The following is a 21,645-nucleotide window of genomic DNA, read 5'->3' on the forward strand; positions in this document are numbered from 1 at the left end:
AAAGTGTCCCCTTTTGGAGTTTTCACCCAGCCACCTCCAAGCCCCCCGTAAACGATTTCCGGTGAAAAGCCCCGCAATCTTTCCCTAATCTTTACAAATATTCTCGCTTTCCGAGATGTCATCGCCCTGGAAACTGAAGTTACTATGGGTTCTCTCTCTGGACATTTGGCAGTTATTTCGGATGCAGCCGAATGACCGGCTTGTTCCTTCTCAGCAGCGACGAGATCACAGTGACCACCAAAAGTTTCCAGCACTTAAAGCACAAAGCGCAGCCCGAAACTTCAAGATACCGACAACTCTAGCGGCTTCCACCGCCTTTCTATTGTGAATCCTAAGGAAGTTAAGGTGGCTGGGTCGGACCCCGCAACGCGCACAGCGCACTGCCCTGAGCGGTAAACCCACAAGCCGCACACAGAGCCGAGAAGCCGAAGGCCAGGCTGCAAGCCCAAGTGTGCGAAGGGTACGGAAACACGCCCATCCCTGGTGGACTACAAGAACCGGCATGCACCGCGCCGCGGCAGCAAGCTCCGCTTCGGGACCCCAGCGCAAGGAGACCTGGGAAGTGAAGTCTCCGGGAGGCCGGAGTCGCGTCGCGAAGACAGAAAGGAAGCGTTGCTAGTCCGCTCCATTAGCACGCCGGTTCCTGGCGGGGCTCCGAGCCTCTGGCTCCTGCTCAGGGTTTTCGCGGGCGGCGGGAGCGGTATGGCTCGCTTGAGTAAACTCCGGGGGGAGGGGAGACAGGGGAGTAGATGGGGAGGCGGGGTCAGCGGAAGCGGCAGGTTGCTTCCTTCTCCTCACGCTCCTTCCCCGCCTCTCCCAGAGGGAGCGGTGGGAGGGGGAGGGAAGGGCAGAGGGAAGGTAGTGTGACACGTGTCAATCAACCCCCCTCCGGGGGGCGCGCGCTCCGGGGCTCGCGCCGAGGGCTCGCGCCCCTGCCTCGTGCCTGCGCCGCTCGTATGTAAATGAGGGCGCGTGACGCGGGACGCAGATGGACAAGGGAAGAGAGAGAATGGCCGCTGCCGCCGCCGCTGCTGCCGCCGCCGCCGCCGCCGCCGCCGCCGCCGCTCAGTGCCGGAGCCCTCGGTGCGCGGCGGAGAGGAGAGGATTCCGGCGGGAACTCGACTCTTGGCGCCACCGCCTCATGCACTGTGTAGGTAAGAGAGACACGGGCCGGGGCCCCGGCTCCGCGCGGCGACGGCTGCCGCAGCCCGAGGAGTTTGTGGCAGAGGGGTTTAGTTGAATCTCCCGTTCGGGTCAGTTCATTGGGGGAGCGAGATGGGAGCGGCGGCGGCGCGGCGGATCCGGCGCTCGCCTTTTGTCTGGGGGCTCCTCGCCCGGCGCGGTCCGCGCTCCTTTCCCCTCCTCAGCTCTTTGGCTCCCCGGGAACTGTTAGTTCGGACCCGCTCGCCGAGCCCCCAAGGAAACGGCTCGCTTGCGCTCTCCCCGAAACTCCTCGGCGCCCCTGGCCGCTCGCTGTCCACCCTGTCAAGAGGGAGGAAGCGGGCCGGTGGGTCGGCGCCCGGCCGGAGAGGAGCCCGCGGGCAGAGCCGGCGGGAGGAAGGCGGGCTGGTCCGCGCCCCCGCCGGGTGCACACACACCCCCTTCTGCCGCCGGGGTCCGGGCGGGCCGACGCGACAGGGTTCCCGGGGACGGGGACCTGAACGACCCCCGGGTGCTCGCGGGGCGGGGGCCGCGGGTGAGCCGGCTGGGGGCGAGGGGCGGCGGGGGCGTCGCCCGAGGGGCGGGGGCGCCCAACTCTGCCCTCTCGCGCTCGGCGGCGGCGGCGCCGTGTGTACTCCTTTAAGAAGGAGCCGCTCGAGCGCTGACGGTTGGGATTTGAAGTTCTTCCTCCCTCTTTGGAAGTCTGGACGGAGGGGGGGTGTTGCCATGGCGACGGCAACCCCCCCGTTCTCCTCGCGGACGCCCCGAAGACTCGGGTCCTCTTTTACTGTCATGTGATGGACCCTTCCTTGCACAGACACGCACATCGCCCTCCCCAACTCCCATCCCCGTTCTGCAATTCCGTCTTCCCTTTTGGTTGGGTCGGAATCTTTCTGCTTCAAACTTCTGGGCTCCGGGCTGTCATTCTGAGGGTTGCTCGGGGGTGGCGAGAGGTGGTGGGACCTCCCCACCTTGCCGCCGTCGCTGTTTTGTCTGAGTAAGACGTGTGCGTGGAGCTGTTATCCAGCAGGTTGGATAACACCGAGTGGGCACCGAGGGGATAACGCGGTTTATGGGATGGGGTGTGTTGTGTTTGTTTTGGAAGTGGTTGATGGGTGGGCGAGTAGAAGAGGTAGAGGGAAGGTTGCATTGTTTAAAGAGTGGATAGTGGCAGCAGCTTGCTCGACTGGCAGTTAAATCTTGGCATTTGGAGTTGAGGAGTAACCTTAGTGCCCTAAGAAAACAACTCTCTTACCCTGTTTCCATCTGTTCTTGCGCCACCTCGCGCCCCTTTTCCCCAAGCCCCCTCAGATTTGTTTGGTTAGCGCCTGAAGATCTTTCTTGTTTTTCACTAGTGAAAAGGAGGTCGTGGTAGGATAAACTAGTACAACTTCAAATCAGAAATGTGCACTGCAGAATACAGTGGATATAGGAAAACGTACGAGAAGGAAGTTTGCTCTGAGTAGGGGCATTTAAGTTATGTTCAAGCAATTCACTGTTTTACGCTTTAAAATATGTTTTGTTCTTATCTAAGGAAATGTTCTAGGAAATAGCTTTAGTCAGGTATTCATAAGTGATTTTATCTCTTTTTAAAAAGTGTAAAAAAACCCTCACGGTATTCTTATATAAAAATTTTAAGCGAAGGGTTGCTGGTGCTTCCCGAATACAAAATGGACCCTGTTTTTATAATTGCTTATGTAAAGATCTCTTCCACTGACAACCTGTTTGAAAATTGTTGAGTTCGTTCAGTTAGAATCAGGCAGGATGATAGCATTGTAACACTGGCTCGAGATACTATTGTGTTAAGTTTTGCTGAGGCACAGTTATTTGATGGTGTCTTTGGACAATTTTTATATTTTAGAATACTTTGGCTTTTTCTTTTTTCTCATCTTGCTTGTTTAGATGCATTAAGTATGGCTTCGTCTCACAAAAATATATGTGCTTTTGAAAAACAGTCGAATTTTAATTAAACACAAAATTAATTGGATTTGATGGAAGAAGGGAAATAGGATGTCTTTCTGTCTTACCTACTTGGATATTCAAGTAGGATTGGAAGACATTGAAGATTGTGTTAATGCTGTGTGTCTAATATGTAGTCTCTGTATTACATTTTTAATGTAGTATACAGTTGTATCGTATTTGAAAGAAAATTTTTTCCTGAGCTCTAACTGTATTTGAGAATTATTTCCCACAGTCCCAGTCCTAGTCAGGAGACCTAGGAAGATCCATCTCATAGTTTGTTTTTATCATGCTTGTTTTTTAAATAAACAATAAAACTCTCTTAAGCAGGATATACACTGGTTGATTGGGTTTTTTTCAGTAGTCTATATGTGAAGCACCTACTCACAGTATGAATTGGGATTAAATGTATTTTGAGTAACTATTTTAAGTCATCTTTTGCTATTACTTTGTAAATATATTTGAAAAAAGCTATATTCTTTTTACTTTGCATGTGTGTATGTGTGTGAACATATATGTGTATATGTACTTCTGTATTGAATATTCATTGCTCTTATTGGTTGAAATTTTTATAAAATATTCTTTCTACCTTTAGGGAAGAAAATGATCCACAAGTCTTATTTTTAAATGAAATATGGAAATTGTAAGTAGTGTCTCAGGGCCTTACAGCAAATTAGTATTGAGCCAGTAGTGAAGTTTTAAAATCTCAGTTCTTAGCCTAAATCTTTAAAGTAATCTCATTCATTCTTTAAATAACATATATATTCTAATTTTATGAGCAAAAAGTTCATTTTCCTTGCCATGACTGCTTGTAGTTAGATAAGATGTTTAACTCTTGATATGGAAAATGATATTTACCTTTCTTTATTTGTGGAACTCATCTCTTTAGGTTAGGTTTATGGTTACTCTGTGATTTAATCCTGGTTTTTCTTTTTTTATAATTGAAGAGTTGTCCTGTAAGCTGTGTGGCCCAATTAATAGCTTTATTTACAATGTGGTGCTTTTTACAATTTGATTTTTCTCTGTAATCATCCTGTACTGTGCTATACTTTTGAATATGTTCATCTAACAAATGTTTGAGTGCTTATTGGATATAATAAATAGTATCCTAGTACTCAGCATGTTGAGTGATAACAGATATAGTCCTGGATCTTATGGAATTATATATGGAATATATAATTAGTATCTGATAAATCATATAATTTAAAGCAAAGTCAAGTCCAGGATAAAAGAAATGCATTAGTATATTTTTAAACATTATCAGGACTTGTGTAGTCCATTAGGATATTTGATCTGGGAAATAAGTTCTGTTTTGTTTTAACTTTTAATTTTGATATAATTTCGAACTTACAAGAAAAGTTGGAAGAATAGTACCAGGAACTCCTCTATACCCTTACCCACATTCACCAATTGTATTACATTTTGAAGTATTTGCTTTATCATTCTTGCCTTATATCTATATCTTTTTTTTTTTTTCTGAACCATTTGAGGGTAATTTGGAGACATGATGCCTCTTTACCCCTAAATTCTTCAGTTATATTTCCTAAAGCCAAGGACATTGGCTTACCTAACTACAGTATAGTTATTAAAACCAGGAAATATGACATTGACATACTATTAATGATACTATTATCGAATTCATAATCCATATTCAGATTTTATCCACTTTACTTTATAAGCTTTTCCCCCTAGCTAGGATCATATATTGCATTTGGTTGTCCTCTTTTAGTCTCTTTAAATCTGGAACACTTTCTCAGCCTTTCTTGTATTTCTTGACCTTGACATTTTTGAAAAGTACAGGAGAGTTATTTTGTAGAATGTCCCTCAATTTGAATTTGTCTGTTGTTTCCTCCTGATTAGATTGGTTATGCATTTTTGGCAGGAATATCTCTGAAGACATGTTCTGTCCTTCTTAATACATCATATCTTGAGATTCATAATGTTGTTTTGTCCCAGTGTTGGTGATGGTAGCTTTGAAAATCTGGTTAATGTGGTATTTTCCATATTTCTCCCTGAAAGTTACTATTTGTTCTTTTGTAATTAATATGTAATTTGTGGGGAAATACTTTTGAGGAACAGGATATTTACATAGTCTCATCAAAACTTTACCCACAAGTTTTAACATTCATTCATGATTTTTCTAGCTTCATCATTCTGTAACTAGTAGTTGATATTCTGTCATAAAGCAGTCTATCCTGTCTTCTTTATTTTTGTTAGTTATTTTCATCCGTATGAACTCATGGGTTCTTATTTTATTCAGTGGGTAAATCCATTACTGTCATTATTTTGATTTCCAAATTGTCCCAGGTCTGGCCAGTGGGAGCCTCATCAAGCTGTCCAGTGTTTTTTGACAAATCACATGTCTCCCCAACCCCTCCCTGCCCAATGATTATTTTTGAGCACTTCCTTCCTGCCCAAACAAGATATTCCAGGTTCATCTTGTACTTCACATGTCCCAGCCCCGACATCAACCATTTTTCCAAGGAGCCCTCCATTCTTTTTAGTGGAAAATAGATTTAGATACCAAAATATGAACACGAGGTGTCAGGACTGTTTTTTTTTTTTTGCGGTACGCCGGCCTCTCACTGCTGTGGCCTCTCCCGTTGCGGAGCACAGGCTCCGGACGCGCAGGCCCGGCGCGGCCACGGCCCACGGGCCCAGCCACTCCGCGGCACATTGGATCCCCCCGGACCGGGGCACGAACCCGCGTCCCCTGAATCAGCAGGCAGACCCGCAACCACTGGGCCACCAGGGAAGCCCCCAGGACTGTTTTTAAGCCCTCTTTTTCTGATTCAGAAGTTAATGATCAGTGTAACCAGTGTAACTGATTTGCCTAAGGTTACAACAGTAAAACAATGAAGATTTGATTAGAATCATTTAATAAACTCCAACATACCATTGCTGTCCAGCAGAAATAAAATGGGTGCCAAATATATTATTTAAAATTTTCTAGTAGCTACATTAAGAAAGCATGTTTGATTTAGCCCAATATATTAAAAATATTTTAACATTAATCCATATAAAATTGTTGAGTTAGTTTACATTCTTTTTAAAACATTAAGTCTTTGAAATCAGTTATTATAGCATATCTCAGTTTGGACTAGCTACATTTCAGGTGCTTAGTAGCCTCATGTGGCAAATGGCTACCACATTGGACAGCACAGTTTTATAGTGTATTGACTCCAGCCAAGGCTTGATTACCTTGGTACCACTTTTTCAAATCTGTTGATACTAACCAAACTGATAGCTTTCCCCAAATCTTTTATTCCCCAAATCTTTTATTTGAATAACGTAATATAGTGAATGGGAATATAGGCACTGGAGCTAGACTACCTGTGTTTGAACTCCAGCTCTCTAGCTGTTACCACCTACCAGGGTGGACAAGTTACTTAACCTTTCTGTACTTCAGTTTCTTACCTGTAAATTGAAGATAATGAGGTTGTTCGAAAATTAATTGTGTTGATATATGTTAATATGTGTCTGCCATATAGAAAACATTCCATAAACATTTGCTGTTAATATTATTTATACAGGTTATTAAAAGCTTTGAGCTTTATGTTTTTGCCAGTAGATTCTTTCTGGTGGGAATGCTGATGAACAATGAAGAGATCATGAGGCATGTTAGAGAAAAAGATAGTAAAGGCTTGAAAGATCTATATTCTAGGGTATTCTTGAGCCGTAGAGTCATGGAGTTTAAGAATCACAGTATAATCACTTAGCTTGATCTTCGCTTTTTACGTATAAGAAAAGCAAAAGGCATTTGATGCTGTCCTACGTTGCAAGGAACATTTTGGCTTTGTGGTAGCTGAATACAAGAAATCTGTTTAAATTCATTTAAAAAAATCTGTATCATTATATCATCTTGAACCTACTCTTTGTTGGTACCTACTCTCTGTACTCTTCCTGTTAACCACATCACTGTCTTAGAGTTCTACACTCTGCAGGTGTTTGCAGAGTAGACTTTTCCAAACTACCTGCCCCATTGATAATCAGCAGTATCAGGGGCAGAAGATATTCTCTTCCTCTATTTTTTAACCTCTGAAGAAGTTACGGGAGCACTTCATAGAGCTATAACACTTAAAGATGGGATAGTCCAGGTAAATAAAGTTCTAGATAATCAACTTGACACTTCTTTCCGGCTGCTTCTTGCCTCCTACTCTTATTTTTCCACCAACTTCTACCTCATCTTGTCACTATTGCTATGTAAATTCTGGAAGAGTAGATTTACTTAGAAATCTGGATTTGATGAGAACTGGTATGAATGGGTCAACTACCCAAAAACTTTGCACAACTGTCTTTTCAGGCACTAGCAGATTTTTAATCCATTAAAAAAAGATGTGAATTAAAGCACTATCTAATAATATGTATCAGGCAAATGGAATCTGTGATGATCATGAGTAGTTGGGTGGTAAAGACATATCCAAATTTCTCTGTAAATAGGCACATTGTGAATTTTGCTTGTAAAATTTGAAATTCTGTGTACTCTTGGATTGTATACTTGGAAGTTCTGCCATCCTTGGGTTCAAGCAGTATATGAATTTCGTATATTTGCATATGTTAGAAACAGGCTGTATGCTGGTCTGAGCATATCACATGTATTCTCCTTTCTGTGTGGTGCTGTCTCTTCCTGTCCATGCTACTTCCCTTGGCTGGTTACATGTGTGTATCCCTCCCTGTTTGGCTGGGTACTGTGATAAGTTCCTGTTATGTCACCAGAAGTAGCTATTATGTATCCTCCATGCTCCCCTGGTTTATCTTTCAATCCTGGTGTTTAATTCTTCTACCACTGTGCAGTCTTGGGAGGAGCAACAGAGGCGTGTAGATTTTTGGATATGCAATTTTTTCTTCCTTTTTGGTAAATCCAGTTTTTCAATTATAATCTCATACGTTATTGAGGTTTAGAGTTTCTATCTTTTTCTTTTTTGATAATATTCCTTCTTTTTTGGGTGTGTGTGTGTGTATTTTATTCACCACAGAATAAAGATAGGAGGCTGTGACTAGGCCCAGACCAACCTACTGCTACCATTAGGAAACTAATTAAGGTAACAATGCCATATTTATATTTGAAGAATGGCACTTTGCTCTTACTAAAGCTAAATAAAAATTTGTTTTGAGGCTTTTTATGTTTTCTAGAAAACAGCTTCCAATGAAGAATCACTTTTCTATATCTCCTTTCCTTTTATATGGTTTTCCCATTAATTGGCAACAACCCTGCTTACTTATATTTGCTTCTTTGTTTTTCTTTTCTCTTTACCTTGATCTATTACCAAGTTATTATTATTTTCTTTACAATATCTCTTGGATTCAGTTTTTCTGATGAAGTGTTAAGCACTTGGGCCGATTTAGGTAAGACTCTAGTTTATATCAGTATCTGCATCATTGATTTTACTGTCCTTCAGTCTAGCTTATAACCTATATTAAATCATTATTTGGAATAGCTACTTTGATTTTGTACTTTACAAAGCAGTAGTGTCTCCCACTTGTCTTTTTTCATCAAATGAAAGCTCCTGACCGTATCCAGTTAGTTGGTCATAGTCCACCGGGCTCCTTCCCTGTTCGTTTGCCTGGTTTCTTCTTTAGACAGCCCAGCCACTTTTATCTGCCTTTACTTCTGTTTTGTACACATTGCTCCAAATTCTTGAGTATCTTATTAATCATAACAGCTACCCTGCCTGCATCCTCAGTCTCCTTTAAAATTCAGTTGTAGCCTAGAGTCTTTTCTAAAATATTTCTTGAAAAACGAGTTTGAGGCTTTCTCTGTTAATTCAGATTGGCCAGTTCTTTTCTGATGGCTATGTGTAAGGTGTGTATGTAGGGAAGAAGCTTTGTCCAGTCGTCTTCATATTTAAATAGTAAACTATTTAGTAAACAGTTTAGGGACAAGGGGCTAAGTCTTCACAAATGGTAAAAAGGATTAAGAATTGAAAGAACATAGTTCCTTTTTTAGCCTCTATTGTTTTAACCTTAGGCACGAGTCATTTCACTTTTCATAGCTGGAAATCTACAGATAATAGATTTATAGCTGTCCTTAAATGTTCACTATCTTTTGTTTTTATGAAAGGTGTTAAAATACTTATATAGTAGTGGTTTCTGGGCTAAAAATACAAATTAAGGAATTACCAGCATAAAGATGATATTTAAATCCTTGAAATGGATGAGACCACCTAAGGGTAAGTGATAGTATAACTAGAGAGGAGTACTCAGTACCATGTCTTAAGGAATCTTAGCATTCCTTGGATGGAGGAAGAGGAGCCTCAGAGGAAAGCCACTGAACTTTCACACTGAAAAGTAAGGCCATTGGCTATGTCGGAAAACCAGGAGAGATGGTATTACCAAATCTAAGAGAAGAGTGTTAAAATAAGGAGGGATTGTTATATGTTGATGAGATGTCAAGTACCCTTAAACAGGGAAATGTGCATTGTTTTTGGCAGCATGGAAGTTCTTAGTGACCTTGACCAGATGGATTTCAGCAGAGTGGCAGGGATGGAAGCTATATTGTAATAGGTTAGAAAGTATTTAAGATGTGTGGAAGAGGAGAAACCATTTGAGAAGCTACATTTTGAGGAAGAACAGATGTATAGAGCAGTAATTGGAAGGGTGTGGGATCTAGAGATGTTTGTTTCATGCATGGATAATAAGATGGAGAATACTTTTTTGAATTGATAATATCCATGATTACTTTATATGTTAATTAAGCTGAGACTTGATAGCAACAAAATATTGAGAGATAAATAGAATGGGCTTGGTTTGCATCACTGAATGTGAACTCTAAAATTGTTTCTTTTTCTCTTCAAAACATATTTTCCTAATTAAGTTCATCAAGTAAGATATGGTTTGTGACATTAGTGTGTTACACAGTTTAAAAGATTGATTTTTTCCAGTTAATTTACTGTTGTCAGTCAATCATCAAACATCTTGAGTCCTACTGTGTGCTGGTTGATGGGAGTGTAATTCTGTGTTTCTTCCTTAACCAGGTTCTGAACTAGAAATAGACTTAGGAATCAGGGATCGAAATGTTAGCTCTTTAGATGGTAAGGTTGTATTGAAGAACCTGGCTTGTAGCTGAGGCCAGAATTAAGACAATATCATCCTGAACTGAACTTACCAACCTATCAAAGACAGAGCAGCTAGAGCTGCAGGCCTCTTCTAAAATACAAGGAAGCTCTACCCCATGTGGTTTGCTTATAGGTAGGTAGGACCATCTAGGCAGAATGAACGGTAGGCTTGAACATGCATGAAAAGTGACCTTTAAAACATTAATCCATTCCACTAGGAACAACTATCAGCATGTTGCCAATACTAGTTATTCCTCTCTCCTTTGGTAGGATGAATAAGGGGTAGAGAAAAGAGCAGAAGCTTCTTCCAGAATACTTCCCCTAAAAACGTGATAAGAATTAGGAGAGGTGGGAACTGTGAGTTGGGTAAAAAAGCTAATTCCTACACTAGGAATTCTTTGCTTTTAAAGAGCTCACAGTTATCAAGGATGTTAAGTATTAGAGATGGCATAATATAATGGAAAGGCTTAGGAGACAGCAATTAATTTTGATTTGAAGAATCTGAAATGACTAGGCTTCAAAGGATTGACTGAAAGCTGGGGTTGGCAGACTTTTTTTTGTAAAGGGCTGGATGTAAATATTTTAGGCTCTGTGGGCCATATGGTCTTTATTGCAAGTACTCAACTCTGCTGTTGTAGCACAAAAGCAATCTATAAATGAATGAACATGGCTGTGTTCCAATAACAAAATTATTTACAAAAATAGGCAGATTTGGTCTACTGGCCATGGTTTGCTGATCCCTAAGTTAAATGATCCAGCAGAAAAGTAGGTTGGAAGGAACAGGTTGAAGGATAGTGTAAACAAAGGTATAGAAGTTTAAGTAATGTATATTCTGAAAATATTCAGCACTCTAGTGTCACTGGAGTATAGGGTGGGAGTAGGAAGTAGGACTGAAAGTATAAATTATGGCATCTATAAGGAGGAAATTATAAGCCTTTGAAGTTTTTTTTTTAATGGGTAATAAGCATGATCAGATAAGTCGGCTTATTTTCATTTTGAACATCTGCTGTTGGTTCAGGTTTGAGGGTTTTTTTTATTTCTAATAGTTTTAAGAAGCTCAAATTGAAGCAGCCCTTTTGAGTCAAAACTGGGAAAACGAGCAATCTCCACTTCAGTAAATTAATTAAGATATTGGATTGCTGAAGTACTCTCAGATGGCACCCTTCTCTTTTGCTTGGGTTCTGAACAACTTGAAAATTAAAACAAGGAGAAAGATGGAAGTAGAATATTACTTTTATTACTAATAGAGGCCAGGCTAGAGAAATAGGTTGGTGAAGGAGTCAGGTGTTCTGGCATAAGCCAATTTATCCACCCGGTGCTAGGCATACTAGGGAAGCAGAGCGGAATATGAGCTCTCTGTGAGTATGTTCTCTCGATAGCTACTCCTAAGGGTCTACCCAACTATTCTTTACAAAATCACCAATCAGATCAGTCTCTTCGCTTCCGTAGGAGTGAAGAGAGGCTCAGATTGTGCTTATGCCCATCCTTCCTCATAGAAACAGGGAGCAAGGAAAAGGTGTTACTCCTGTAACAATCAAGGCTAATTTTTGCAGAGTTGTATCTGGGCATAAGTGTACTGGAAACAATACAATTGTCATTATACTGAAAACAACTCAAACTTGCATATTCTAAATATTTTTTAAATATTTAATTCTAGTGTTTGAAACACTCATATATTATTTAAACTCTTAAATAAAATTGGTAGTCTTGTTTTTTTGATGAACTAGATTTTTCTACAGGCCTATGTAAGATACTTAAATAAAATGCATATTTGGCTAGAAAAGAAAGACAAGACTTCCTTCTTTATCAATTTTCAATTGACTTTTTAAATTTAGAAGGAATTAATATAAAAGAATTGACCACTGTTTCTTTAAGTGGAAAAAGCAGATACTTTGACAAATAGATTAGCCTTTTAATTAGCTTGGATTATGGGTGCTTATGCAGTTTATTCACTGGTATCTCTCTCTCTTTTTTTTTTTTTTTTTAAATGTCATCAGTTGTTCTTCCTTGTTCCCTTCTTCTTTCCTTTCGGAACGTTTCAGTACTGAAACCATCAGGTGGGACCAAACAAAGTGTCCACACTGGTTAGGGTATATGGGGGGAGGGGGCATGTCCTCTTGAAGGAGTGGGTATATCAGAGCCTGGCAGGGTTGAGGAGGGTCCCCATGTGGGTTGTTGGAGCTGGAGGTATGAGGAGCAGTCTGAATAGGAGGGGCGCACTAGTGTGAGGTGTTGGAGCCAAGCAGGGTCAGATCGGTATTTGTGAAGGTGAGTAGCCTGGTACAGAGTAAGAGGGATAAGAGGGCATCTACTAGGAGGTGATGGCCACCAGGGGTGGCAGCAGAAAGTCATCTGTGTAGGAGGGTAGCCTGGTTTGGGTGTATTCAGCCTCAAGTTGGATATTGTGGGAGTCCATGGTTGGAGGCATCCCAGTGCAATATCAGAACCTGAGGGTGGGGAGAGGAAGACATCCCAGTGGAGGATCAGCTCAACATGGGATGTTAGTGCCTAAGCAAGATGAGGAGGATATTCTTGTAGGAGGAGTGCCAGGCATGAGGAATAGGGGAGGTTATACCCGTGGAGGAAGTATGTGGGTGTTGGGGCAGAGAAGGGTAAAGAGAGCGTCCATGTGGGGATGGGGAAACAGCCACAATGGGAGGCTGGTAACATACAGGGAGACTAGTCAAATAAATCCTTAAGGATAATGGGAGCCAGCCTGTCACTGTCTGAGAAGGGAGTTACCATTATGGAAGTGGAAAAAACTAGAATGCTTTCTGTAGTGTTGGATTGGAAAAGAGATATTGGTGTGTGAATTCATGATTTTTCTTATATATAGATGTAGAATATAGAAATATATACTTATGCCCTAAACTGTTCACTGAGAAGGCACCTAGGAGCAGTGACACCCCAATAGCAGTGAGCATGATGCTTCATTGTTAATTTCCTGATTTTAATGGTCATATTTGTAAGAGAATGCCTTTGTAGGAAACGCTTATTAAAGAATTCAAGGGTGACGGGTTATCACGTAGGCCATTTACTCTCAAATAGCTGGAAAAGTAAAAGGTTTTACCATACTTAAAACATTTTCTGTAAATTTAACATTGATACAAAGTAAAAATAAATACTTAAAAGCAATGTCATTAGTCTAAATATTACATTCTCTTGAATTAATCACTTTCAGCCCTTAAAATCTCATAGTTGGTAATATATAAACTGACACTTTTCAACACTAAGAATTGCCCTTTGAAATAATGATAGCTAATGTCTATTGAATGCTTACCATCGTGTGTTAGACACTGTGCTAATAAGCTTTTATTTGTATTAATCACATTTAATTTTCACATGAGAAATAGTACAATTTTTATCTTCATTTTACAGATGAAAAAACCAAGGCTTAGAGAAGCTGACTTGCCGAAGACTTTTCATCTAGAAAATATAAAGATAGAATTAACATATAAGTCTATATTACTCTTTTGGTGAAACCTAGTTTAAAAATTAGCAAGTCTGATCCCTCCTGCTTTCTGATCAGATAGTTGCATTTAAAACTTTAGTACCAGAGCTGTTCTCTATTTTATTTCAGAACTTTGAAATCAGGAGTAGGGAGAAGTATTCTGGGTCTAGACCTCCTTGGCCTTTTGTTCCTGGCCCTGGAATAAGAGAGAACCAGGGGCTTCTGTATTTGAATGCACATATTACGGTTAAGTGTTCCCTTGAGATGGGTTAGTCAGGGAATAATATCCCCAAATTTCTTTCTTGGTCTTAACATTGGGAACCGGCGGGGGGGGGGGGTAAGAACATAGAGTTAGTGGGGCAAGAGATTACCCCAGCATAGATTGTCAATGTTAAGTTTTAGTCTTGATGTAAAGATATACAGTTAACCCTCTATCGCAATTCCAAGAATGACGGCCATCCCCTTTCCAACTCTTGAACTTTTCCCAAGAATGGCAAGTGATCAAATAGAAATAGCTGATGACAATTTATTGTTTCATTTTAGCTATCCTTTGCCTATGCTCCCCTTTACCCATTTAGCGTAGTATAGGAAAGTAGTGCCCTGGTAAAATATGTGTTTGGGTTTTTTTTTTTTTTTTAACACTAATATTATGGCATCAGCTTAATCTTTACTTGTTTTTTCTCCTTTGCCTTATTATTTGACCTTTTAATATTTCTATTCTAGCACAGATATATACAACTCATAAATGAAGTAAAATTTCCCTATATGACTACAGATTAGCTTACTTACCTAACTTATCTTACTAAGTTATCTTAGTTAACTAATTTATCTTCATTCTTCTCCTCAGTCTGAACCCATAGGTGCTTTCATCCTCTGTCACAGAGTGAGTTTTTTCTGATTCTTTAGACCTATTCTGAAATTGCTGTTTTGTTTTTTATCAAGAATAATTGGATTTTCAGTGTGGAAGGAAGCATGGCCATCTGCTATAATCCTTTCATACATCTCTTTTCTCTTCATAATTTTTTTCAGTAAATATTTATGGGCCAGGCATTGTGCTAGGTGACTCAGATGCATTAGATTGTCTTTGTGAAGCATAGTCTCGTAGTGAAGACAAGCCTCTCCTACTCTGAAGTGTGGTAAATGGTATAATAGAAGCACATACAGTATTAAAGTTGTGGTATAGAGAAGAGTGATCAGGTTTCTTTGTATGGGTCCAGGAATGACTGTGGGACATGAGAAGAGAAAAGAGAAATAGAAGCTGAATCATGGAGAAACATCTAAGCAGAATATAACAATAATTATTATTATTTTAAATTATTTTATTTTACTGTTCATTAGGCATTAAGTGCTTAATTACACTAGAATTCATTTGATTTTCAAAACAGTCACATAAGTAGAAACTATTTTTATCATCCCCACTTTACAGATAAGGAGGTTAAGTAACTCACAGGTAGTGGAAAACCATTGAAGGATTTTAAAGCATGGGAGTGACATAATTTAATTTGTGGTTTTATAAGATTACTTGGCCAGTAGAGTAATAGGAGAATAGGACAGGCAAATCAATCGGGAATGTCAGGATAGCCCAACTAAGAAATAATGAGGCTCTGAAATAAGGGTAGTGGTAGAAATGGAGGAGGGAGAAGAATTCAAGAGATAAGTTATTACAATCAACAGATTTTAGTCATAGATGAGCTGTGGGCATACAGAAAAATGAGAAAGTAGAGAATCATTTCCAGGCTTCTGTTTAAGAGGCCTGTTGGATTGTGGGACCATTATCCAGGATAGGACATAGAGCGGTTTTCATATTTGAGATAGTAGCGTCAGTATATAGGCATATCAATATCTAGGATCAACCATTAGGGTGTGGTAGTTTGCTGTAAGCCAGTTTGTTGCAAGAATATGTACAGCAAGACCGCTAAGGAAACCAATCATACAGTGGAATACAGTAGAGTATAAATTCTGAGCTTTCTTAACTTAGAAATTTTGCTGCAGGAATGATGTGGCACCTCTGCATTCTTGAATTCTTAACATTTGTAGGTCCAGGGGTGGCTTTGGACCTTGATTATTATCATGTGTGGTGTTTTGTTTCCCTCCCCGCCCCCCCCCACAAATTTTATCCATTATTATCTGTCAGGAAAATACAGCCTAGATAGACTTAGTAATTTTATGTTGTATTTTTTTGTTTAGTATGTGAATAACTTTATAGTTATAAGTAATTTGGAAAGACTACCTGAAGTCAGTTTTCACAAATTGTGTCGAAGTTAGTAGAGTGAATGTAACATGGTTCACAGTAGGTTTTAGACTTCCATAGCTTTGACATATAATGATTACTTCTTTAAACAAAACCCTAAACATTTCCTTGTGACCCTCATTTTCTCTGTCTGCTCCCATTTATTAGCCTATCTCGATATTTGATTTACTTGATCTCTCTCCACTTGTATCTCTTTCAGGTACCCTAAATATAACATATCTAAAACTGAACTCTTGATCTCCCTCTACCAAATACCAAATCTGTTCCTCTGGTTTTCTTCATCTCATTATACCTAGTTTCACAAGTCAGAGACCTGGAAGTCATCTTTCACTTACTGTCCATCTCCTCTCCTATACCCAGTTCACCGATTATTATTTATTATGCTTCCAAATATATTTTTTATTTGAATTTTATTTTATTTATTTATTTTTATACAGCAGGTTCTTATTCGTTATCTATTTTATACATATTAGTGTATATATGTCAATCCCAATCTCCTGATTCATCCCACCACCACCCACCCTCCCGCTTTCCCCCCTTGGTGTCCATATGTTTGTTCTCTACATTTGTGTCTCTATTTATGCCTTGCAAACCGGTTCATCTGTACCATTTTTCTAGATTCCATATATATTCGTTAATGTACAATATTTTTCTCTTTCTGACTTACTTCACTCTGTATGACAGTCTATAGGTCCATCCATGTCTCTACAAATGACCCAGTTTCGTTCCAACAGATGGCCAAGAGGCACATGAAAAGCTGCTCAACCTCACTAATTATTAGAGAAATGCAAATCAAAACTACAATGAGGGGGCTTCCCTGGTGGCGCAGTGGTTAAGAATCCGCCTGCCAATGCAAGGGACATGGGTTTGAACCCTGGCCCGGGAAGATCCCACATGCTGCAGAGCAACTAAGCCCATGTGCCACAACTACTGAGCCTGCACTCAAGAGCCCATGAGCCACAACTACTGAGCCCACATGCCACAACTACTGAAGCCTGCGTGCCTAGAGCCCGTGCTCCGCAACAAGAGAAGCCACTGCAATGAGAAGCCCGTGCACTGCAACGAAAAAGTAGCCCCTGCTCACCGCAACTAGAGAAAGCCCGCGCGCGGAAACGACGACCCAGCACAGTGAAAAATAAAAACAAACAAATAAATAAATACATTTATAGGAAAAAAAACTACAATGAGGTATCACCTCACACTGGTTAGAATGGGCATCATCAGAAAATCTACAAACAACAAATGCTGGAGAGGGTGTGAGGAAGGGGAACCCTCTTGCACTGCTGGTGGGAGTGTAAATTGATACAGCCACTATGGAGAACAGTATGGAGGTTCCTTAAAAAACTAAAAATAGAATTACCATATGACCCAGCAATCCCACTACTGGACATATACCCAGAGAAAACCATAATTCAAAAGGACACATGCACCCCAATGTTCACTGCAGCACTATTTACAATAGCCAAGTCATGGAAGCAACCTAAATGCCCATCGACCGACGAATGGGCAAAGAAGATGTGGTACATATATACAGTGGAACATTACTCAGCCAAATATATCTTAAGTCCATTCTTTTCCCTCCATTTCCACTCCAGTCTAAGTAAACCTTACTTTTTTGCCTGGACTACTGCTCAGATTCTTAATAGTTTCCCCTCTTCTGCTCTGATTCTTTTTAGTTTAATCTTGTGTCCTACAACAACAATATGATGACGTTTTTGCTCTATTCTCAACCGAACGATGACTTCCTTTTGCACCAGAGGCAAAAGCATGGAAGTTTGAGATATTGTTTTTTGGAAAATTATTATAGCATGCCCAAAAGCTGCAATGTGGCAGGAACCATGAGAGTACAAAAATTGACTTGACGCCAGACTGTGAATGTTTTTCCCCCCCTAAGGAATTAGTCCTTATTCTGATATTTAATTGAGTGTCAATTGACATTTTTGTTAGTTTGCTTTTAAGTGGTGAAGTTCACAGGAATGCCACTTTCCACATTCTATTCAGTGAATTTACTGTTGCAGTTATGTTTTATACCAGTCCTCTGCAAACACTGATTACTCTTTCTCTGGGGAAATCAAAAGTAGCTTTCCCAGGAGAATATTTGAAAGCTTGGTCATAATTTATAAAAATCATTATGGGAAATTTTAAATATACAAAAAAGAAGAAGAAAGCATAATGAATCTCCATATTTCTGTGACCCAGCTTTAACAATAGTATTGTAGGTTCCGGACTAATTTTTAATAGTAGAATTTTTATTAAACAAAGCATTTTATATGTTGGTGTCTGAATGCAGCAGTCAAACCGTTCCATGTTCTAATGTGAACAAAGCCAGATTACACATTTTTTGTGGTAGTTGTGGATTTATGCTACAGTTGTGAAAAACATCATGACATTTATGATATCTTACTGCTTGCTTTTAGGCTTAATATAAACTATTTTTGGTTCTTTATGGTTTGTTTATGAGGCAGAAAAGTTGAGCTCTGGACCCCAGAAGCTTACTCTTTTCTTCCCTTTCCTCCCTTCCCCTCCCTGCTCCTCCCCTCCCTTCCCCCTCCCATCTTTTTGTTCTGCTTTTTGAATGGCTGTAAAACCAATAAACCATTGGCTGCTTATGTCTTGGATTTATCTGACATTTTATATTCATCAGGCAAATCAAAGAAGGTACTGCTTATTAATAGATTCACTGTGTATGTTGAAGAGCAGTTCATTGTTTTTCATCTTGTAGAGCCATTGAATCAACAGAGATAGCTAATGTGTCAAAGTGTCTCAGAGCATTCCTCTTATTTGGTTGTTGCTGAAATAACAATAACTCACTAAAAATGTTTTCACATTAGTTTTACACTATTTGTTAGCACTCATGATAATTTGGTACTTACACTTTGGTCTTGGTGTTTATTCAGATCCACATCAAATTAATTTATGACTTGGAAAGTCTGAATTTTAAGAGATATGGATAGACAGATATATAGAGACATAGAAGTATATATAGGTATCCATCTATACACATATATGTATAATTTATCATTAGTAATAACAATTGTGATGATTCCAGGAGACTTTTTAAAAAAAAATTATTTATTTATTTTTGGCTGCATTGGTCTTCGTTGTTCTGTGCGGGCTTTCTCTAGTTGTGGCAAGCCGGGGCTGCTTTTCGTTGCGGTGCGCGGGCTTCTCATTGCAGGGCTTGTCTTGCAGCAGAGCATGGGCTCTAGGTGCCCGGGCTTCAGTAGTTGTGGCACATGGGCTCAGTAGTTGTGGCTCACGGGCTCTAGAGCACAGGCGCAGTAGTTGTGGCGCACAGGCTTAGTTGCTCTGCGGCACGTGGGATCTTCGTGGACCAGGGCTCGAACCCGTGTCCCCTGCATTGGCAGGCGGATTCTTAACCACTGCGCCACCAGGGAAGCCCCCAGGAGACTTTTTTAAAAAGTATTTTTAGTTTAATTTTAATGAATAGTTGAAGAGAATGTCCTGTTGATATTTGTGTGCTTAAAGTTACAATTATATAAAAAGTATTAAATTGAGATTTTTGTAATAAATTATGAATTTAGAGTACCTTTAATTCTAAGTGTCACTTATTAAAGAAAGTCATAAGCTATTCTCTCAAAGTTGTTAGGTATTGATTTTCAAGTCAGCGCTTTTTTTCCTTCTTCCTTTCTGGACCTCTCTGTATGATTTGCTGACAACCTCTTCTTAACATCCTTTTTTAAGCTTCACATTTTCTTTCCTTTGACAAATTTCCTAAACTCAAATGTGATCATATTACCATCCGTGTAAAATTCTTCATTGCTTCCCCACCACCTTGGGATAAAGTCTAAATTCATAATATATTTTAGAAAAGCCCATCATAACCTGCTGCCTCTGTTCCTTTAGCCTTTTTGTTTGTCATTCTACCTTGAGCACTACCATCAAGGAGCCGCATCAGTAGCACAGTAATAGTAGTATAGTAATAATAACAGCTAACATTTATAAACACCTATAAATATTTGTGCCAGATATGTGCTTTACTCATATTCTGTCCTTTAATCCTATAGTAACCCTGAGTATAGGTATTATAGTTAGCATTTTACAGAGGAGCCATGCTGAACCCTTTTTGGATCATCAAGCACTGTGTCTTTGGGCTTTTGCATTTTTTTTTCCTTCTGGATTACCAAGTAGCTGCTATCCATTTCTTTTGTAAACATTTTTAAAAAGTATAACTACATAGAGAAAAGTATATGGATTATAAACTTACACTTAAGGGAACAAAGTGAACATACTCTTGTAACCACCACCAGATTAAGAAATAGAAACCCCCAGAAGTCACCTCATAATCCCTCCCAGTCACTAATCTCTCTCCCGTCAAACGTGAATAATATTCTGACTTCTTAACATCATAAATTATTTTTTGCCTATTTTGGGAAACTTTCTTTAAATAGAATTATATAGCATTTATTCTTTGTTATAGCTTCTTTAACGTATTATGGTTGTGAGAGTCATTCGTGTGGTCTCCCGTAGATTATTCATTTTCATTGCTCTAATAATATTCTAATATGTATATATGTGATAACTTATTCATCTAATCGGTTTTGAAGGATTTGGTGCTGTTTCCAGTTTACATTATTACAGACAATACAGTTGACATTCTTTTTTTTTTTTAATCTTTATTAGCGTATAATTGCTTTACAATGGTGTGTTAGTTTCTGCTTTATAACAAAGTGAATCAGTTATACGTATACATATGTTCCCATATCTCTTCCCTCTTGCGTCTCCCTCCCTCCCACCCTCCCTACCCCACCCCTCCAGACATTCTTATATATTATACGTATTTAATTTTGATTCAACTCCTGGATTATTTTTCTGTCGCATTTTAGCTAATTAGACTTCATTTTTTCAGCTTTTCTTAGCCTTTCCAAGTTTGTATTTGGTACCCTTCTGTATGCACTGATAATCACTCTCTCCTTTCTCTATCATATAACATTTATGCTGTATTTCCCACTAAGTAAAAAGTGTGTGTGTGTGTGTGTGTGCGCGCGCGCGCGCGCGTCTATGGGTAAAGGAAAAAACATGTTTTTTCCTTCCCTTTCTTGGCACCCACTGAGTCCTTAAATAATTGTCGAGTGAATGAGTTTTTTTCAGTACATTTACCCTGCATTGCTAAAAAATAAACAAGCATAAACTTAATGGAAATTGGGTAATATACTTATTCTCTGCCTTTGTTTTATTCTCTTCAGTTAAATATATAGATTTACCTTAAAAATTGATTATTATCAAGTTATATTGAAATTTTAAAATTTGTCCGGTATTTACTTACTCCCTTTTCTGCTTCTGTTCTGCCATACAGATATCTTGCAAAGTATCTTTGGAAATTTTCTTTATAATTTGTGACACATTTAATAACCTTATTTGTGGCGAATGATATTATTTGCCCTTTGAAGGCTGTGTTGTTTTGGACATAGCCAAAAGACATTTGGAGCTATGACAGTAATTTTATGAATGATACACTGTATCAAAAGTGAGTTGAGATTTCAAGGAACATAGACTCTCTGCTATCCTCATCCCCTTGTGGGTTTGAAAACTATTTCTTTTTACAGAATTAAGTCACTGAATTCAGATAGAGTTAAGTCATTGAGATAAGCCAGAGTTTATAGTATATTTTGCTTCTGAGTTTCTTGTGCCTTAAAAGCTGATTATTTTGCAAGTTACTTACCTTGTACTTAATTTATACTTGAGCATTATTTCCTTAATTTGTAAGTGTTTTCTTTTTCATTTTTAGACATTTTCATCTTGAATTT

General features: G+C 39.5%; 1 protein-coding gene across 12 annotated transcripts in view; it reads left to right on the forward strand.

Moving 5' to 3' along the window:
- Nucleotides 1–714: 714 nt before the first annotated feature.
- Nucleotides 715–21,645, forward strand: part of LCORL (ligand dependent nuclear receptor corepressor like) — a 164,868-nt gene continuing 143,937 nt past the window's right edge. For 2 of the 12 annotated variants that reach the window (XM_049709478.1, XM_033410644.2), the window contains exon 1: nucleotides 715–1,154. In XM_049709478.1, the coding sequence (XP_049565435.1) occupies nucleotides 989–1,154 (166 nt within the window). In that variant the 5' untranslated portion in view covers nucleotides 715–988. The remainder of the gene's footprint in view (nucleotides 1,155–21,645) is intronic. The other 10 variants (XR_007477229.1, XM_049709484.1, XM_049709481.1 and 7 more) reach the window with 8 other exon arrangements.

This window comes from Orcinus orca, chromosome 4, assembly GCF_937001465.1.
Source record: "Orcinus orca chromosome 4, mOrcOrc1.1, whole genome shotgun sequence".
NCBI classification, from domain to species: domain Eukaryota; kingdom Metazoa; phylum Chordata; class Mammalia; order Artiodactyla; family Delphinidae; genus Orcinus; species Orcinus orca.